Genomic DNA, 4,496 nt, shown 5'->3' on the forward strand with positions numbered 1-4,496 from the left:
GAAAGTAAGAACCTGACATTCTCAAAACCAAGATTTGTATTTGCAGGGAGCTTGGAGCCTTCTTGGCTACAAGGGGTTTATTTTAACTGCTGGTTTCTGAGGGTGTGCTGGGACCTTCCTTGGAGCTGTGTGATAGGGGTCACTTGCTCCTGCACCCTCCTACTGCACCCCTTCCCCACCACCTGACCTTGCCATTCTGGCTGTGGTCCTCAGATCACACACAGCTCCAGAACAGCAGGCCCCGCCCCACCCAATCTCAGCCCTGGGAAGGTATCCAGGGTGACCTAGGGCCTGCAGGACAGCAGGTGCAATGAGTCCCTCCCCTCCCACAGCTGCGAGGGTGGGAGTGGGGCATCCACCTCCATCAGCAAGGGCAGGGCCTTTGCCAGCATCTGGCTGCCAACAGGGCAGGGGCGGGGCTGGGGGGAGACTAAGGGTTTTTAAAGGCTCTCTGAGGAGGCTTCTCAGCTCCAAGCTCACCACCTTCGGCTCCTGGACACCTGTCACCATGTGGTTCCTGATCCTGTTCCTAGCCCTGTCCCTGGGAGGGACTGGTGAGACAGTGGAAGGGGAGCGGGAGGGGTCAGAGCCCTGATTCTCATGCTGCCTTTAGCCCTGGAAATCCCTTCCCCTTTTCCCTCACCCCAGCTGCACCCCAAAGCACATCTGCCCCCCTCCCTGCCCCTGCACACTGCCAAGTCCCTCACAGTCCTCATTCCCATATCAGGCCCCTGTTCCCTCCCATTTTCCAGAACTTTCTCCTCTTCTTTAGCCATCTGACAATTTCTGGCCTCTTCAGTCTTGCCAAGGAACCCAGTCCCTTACAGACTTTGGGACCTTGGTTGCCCCTCTAGTTTGCTGTTTTTCTAGAGCCTAGTAGTCCAAATTCTGAGTTAGGGGTTTCCCCAAAGCCCACACCTAGAGACTTTGGCTGTCCAGCAGCTGTCAGTCTTCAGCTGTACCCTCCAATCCTGACAACTGGCTCCCCCATCTTCTCAAGTCCCTCAGTTTTTAACCAACAGTCTTGGCTTGTGACATCAGATAGGTCTCCCATTCTGGCGTGGGCCATGTCCCTTCTCACTGGATTTTTGTGTTTGGTCTGATTTGGAGAGGCGTTGGGTGGTGAGAGCCAGAAACAGACATCCAGTGTCTTACTCATCAATTAGCGCCTTATTTTTGAGGCAGGATCCCTCACTGAACGGAGTGCTCCCTGACTTGGCTAGGCTGGCTGGCCAGTAAGCCTGGGGGTCCTGCTGTTTCTACCTCCCCATCTCTGAGGTTACAGATGCACCTCATCACACTTGACTTTTTATCTAGGTTCAGGGAGATGAGCTCAGAGCCTCCAGTACTGCAGCAACCAAGTCATCTCCCCAACTCTTGGGAATAAGGTCTCATTATGTACCCAGGCTGGTCTCAAGCCCGCAGCAGTCCTCTGCCTCAGCCTTCTGTGTGCTGAGATTACAGATAAGAGCCACCATGCCTGGCCTCCCTTCCCTCTGGCATGCCTCGCACCCTCACCCACTGGCTCCTTGTTGACTTCCGGCTCCTGTGCAGCTCCTATCCCCTCCCGACTGAGTCCCCCTGCACAGCTCCAGTGCCTACTCTGCCCAGGACTTCCCAAAGACCCCAGCACCGGAACCTAGTACTCCGAACCAAGTGGGTCCACCCCCCCATTCCGTGGTGGCCTGACCTGTTTTAAATCCTTTTTCACTCCTACCCCATGGCTGCCTCCGAGAACCCCAGACCACTAATCCCACCCTCTCCATGAGAGCAGAGCCCTTCCCCCACGTCACCCCGTCTTTCTCTCTCTTACTACTTGTCTCATCTCAAACACTTTTCTCAGGGAGCTCCACCCCCACCGCAAACCTAACAGGAGCCTACTACTAACAGGAGCCTTAACCCTACTCTTTTGACCTGGAAACCCCCCCTTATCTCCCAGCCCAGCTGGGCACTTCATGCCCAATCCAGGAACCCCAAAATCACCTTGGAGTCCCTTTCCTGGGTTCATTTATCAACTCAGGCCTATTTCCCTGAGATCTCATCCTTCTCAGAACCCCAAAAACCCATCCCAGGCCCTGACTTCGTCTCAAGTCTTGGAAACTCTAAATGCCAAACCTTCTTGGCCTCTGATTCCACTCTCATTGGACTAAGAGGCGCTGGATTCTGGAATCCCCCTGCCCCCACCTCTCTCTCTGAGCCATCGCCTGCCGGCCCTGAGCCCAAAATTCTAAGTCACCTGAACCATCCCCGATTCTTGTTCCGGACTCCAGGAGCTAGGTTACTTCGGTCCCCAGAGCAGAGATCTCCCTCCCTGAGCCAGCCCCACCCCCACTGCTCTGCTGCAGGTGCTGCACCTCCCATCCAATCTCGGGTCATCGGAGGATTTAACTGTGCGAAGAATTCTCAGCCCTGGATGGCAGCCGTCTACCACTACTCCAAATTCCAGTGTGGGGGCATCCTGGTGCACCCCGAGTGGGTGCTCACCGCTGCCCACTGCTACAATGAGTGAGCAGGGCGGGGACAGGGAAGCAGGGTGGCAGCCAGAGAATGGGACTCCAGGCTAGGCTGGGGTACTGAAGGGCAGGAGGATGGGACCAGCTGAAGGTTGAAAGAGAGGCAGAGCTGGGCTAGACCCCTCTCTCCATGACCTCCGGGGTCTCCCTGTGCTCCTCCAGGCTTGCAGTTGATTCCTATTTCTTTCTTTTCTGTCTTATTGTCCATGTGTCCCTGTCATACTCAGAGCTGAGTGTCTGTGGCTGGCCATCTGCCACTATGTGACTCCCCCTCCAGGTCTCTGCCCAGCCTTCTCTGAGTCTGGGTCTGGGTCTCACTTGCCCTCCTACCGACCATACTGGAGAACAGGCCCAAGGGGCTCCCCGAGGCTAGGAAGGGATATCCCTGAGTCCTCACTGTCCCCAGGCCAGCTTGGCCCTTAGGACCTTCTGCCCACTCAGGACACACAGAGAAGGGCTGGTTTGAGCTGGAACTGGGTGAGGGTAACTGAGTGAGTACAGAGGGAGGACAGGGTGCTGGGGTGGGGGTGGGGGGGGGGCTGGGGAGAGCCTTGGGCTGTGGGCCAGGCTTTGCCTGCCTGGGAAGCTCAGCCCAGTCACAGCTGCAGCTGAGCTGTTCTCAAGCCTTCCTCCTCTCCCTGCCCCCCTCTTCCCTGTGCGCTCTCTCTCTCTCTCTCCCTCCCTCCTTCCCTCCCTCCCTCCCTCCCTCTGTCTTTCTGTGCCTTTCTGTCTCTCCTGCCTTCCATCGCTCTCCCTGCTCCCAGCAAGTACCAGGTTTGGCTGGGCCGCAACAACCTATATGAGGATGAACCCTTAGCTCAGCACCTGTTTGTCAAGGAAAGCGTCATTCACCCTGACTTCAACCTGGACCTCCTGAAGAACACCACCAAGTACCTTGAGAGGGACTACAGCAGTGACCTGATGCTGCTGCACCTTGCCCAGCCCGCTGAAATCACAGATTATGTGAAGGTCCTCAGCCTGCCCACCCAGGAACCCAAGCTGGGGAGCAGCTGCCTTGCCTCAGGCTGGGGTAGCATTGAACCCAGCAAGTGTAAGTCTGGGCCAAACCACACAGCCTGAGGAGGGACACCTGGGTCTGAAGGAGGAGCCGAGAACGGGGCTGGGGTCTGCTGACCACGCTCTTGCCCCCCCTCCATAGTCGAATTCCCAGATGATCTCCAGTGTGTGTACCTCGATCTCTTGCCTAATGAGGAGTGTGCCAAAGCCCACTTCGATACAGTGACTGACTTGATGCTGTGTGCAGGAGACTTGAAAAATGGAAAAGACACTTGTGTGGTGAGTGACCCTCTCCCTGCAGTGTGCTGAACGGGCTGAAAGAGGGAACAAGATCCTTCATCTCCACATCCAGGCAGGTGCTTCTCGCCCTTCCCTATGGAAGTGATGAGCTCTGGGAGGGGAGAATCCTGTGGCTGGTACTACTTCTCTTTGACTTGGCATCAGGGACTGTCCTGTCCCCCTCTAACTCCATGTCCCTGCAAGAACAGGACCCCTACGAGCTGGAGTTGGTCCCAGACTGTCAAGCAGGACCTTCCTCACTCCTGTCCCTCTCCTTTCAGGGTGACTCAGGGGGCCCGCTCATCTGTGATGGCATGCTTCAAGGTGTCACATCATGGGGCCCTACACCATGTGGCATAGCAGAGAAACCGGGCATCTACACCAAACTTATTGGTTTCGTCCCCTGGATAAACGAAGTTATAAAGCAAAACACTAACTGACACACTGTACCCTGCCCCCAATAAAACCCACCATGCAGCAAATGAGTTCAAGGTCTGAACATTCTCTGGCCTTCCGAAGTTGGGTACCAAGTCAACCAGCTGAGTCAGGACCTCCCCGTGGATCTCAGCTTGTGGAAAGGGACGGGTGGGTACATACACAGGTGGTCAAAGGAATGGGGCTGAGACAAATGCCGACAAAAGGCTCAGACCAAGTCAGGGATGCCACATGAGTCCACTCTGGTGAGGA

The 4,496-nt window shown here is 56.0% G+C and overlaps 1 protein-coding gene across 1 annotated transcript; it reads left to right on the plus strand.

The window, feature by feature from the left end:
- The first annotated feature begins 505 nt into the window (after positions 1-505).
- Klk1 (kallikrein 1) lies at positions 506-4,249 on the plus strand. Its single transcript, XM_038314136.1, has 5 exons — positions 506-554; positions 2,346-2,505; positions 3,278-3,564; positions 3,673-3,809; positions 4,091-4,249. Exons 1-5 carry the CDS (start codon positions 509-511, stop codon positions 4,247-4,249), a joined length of 789 nt encoding a protein of 262 aa, XP_038170064.1. The 5' UTR covers positions 506-508.
- Positions 4,250-4,496: the final 247 nt, after the last annotated feature.

This window comes from Arvicola amphibius, chromosome 12 (assembly GCF_903992535.2).
Source record: "Arvicola amphibius chromosome 12, mArvAmp1.2, whole genome shotgun sequence".
Taxonomy (NCBI): Eukaryota; Metazoa; Chordata; class Mammalia; order Rodentia; family Cricetidae; genus Arvicola; species Arvicola amphibius.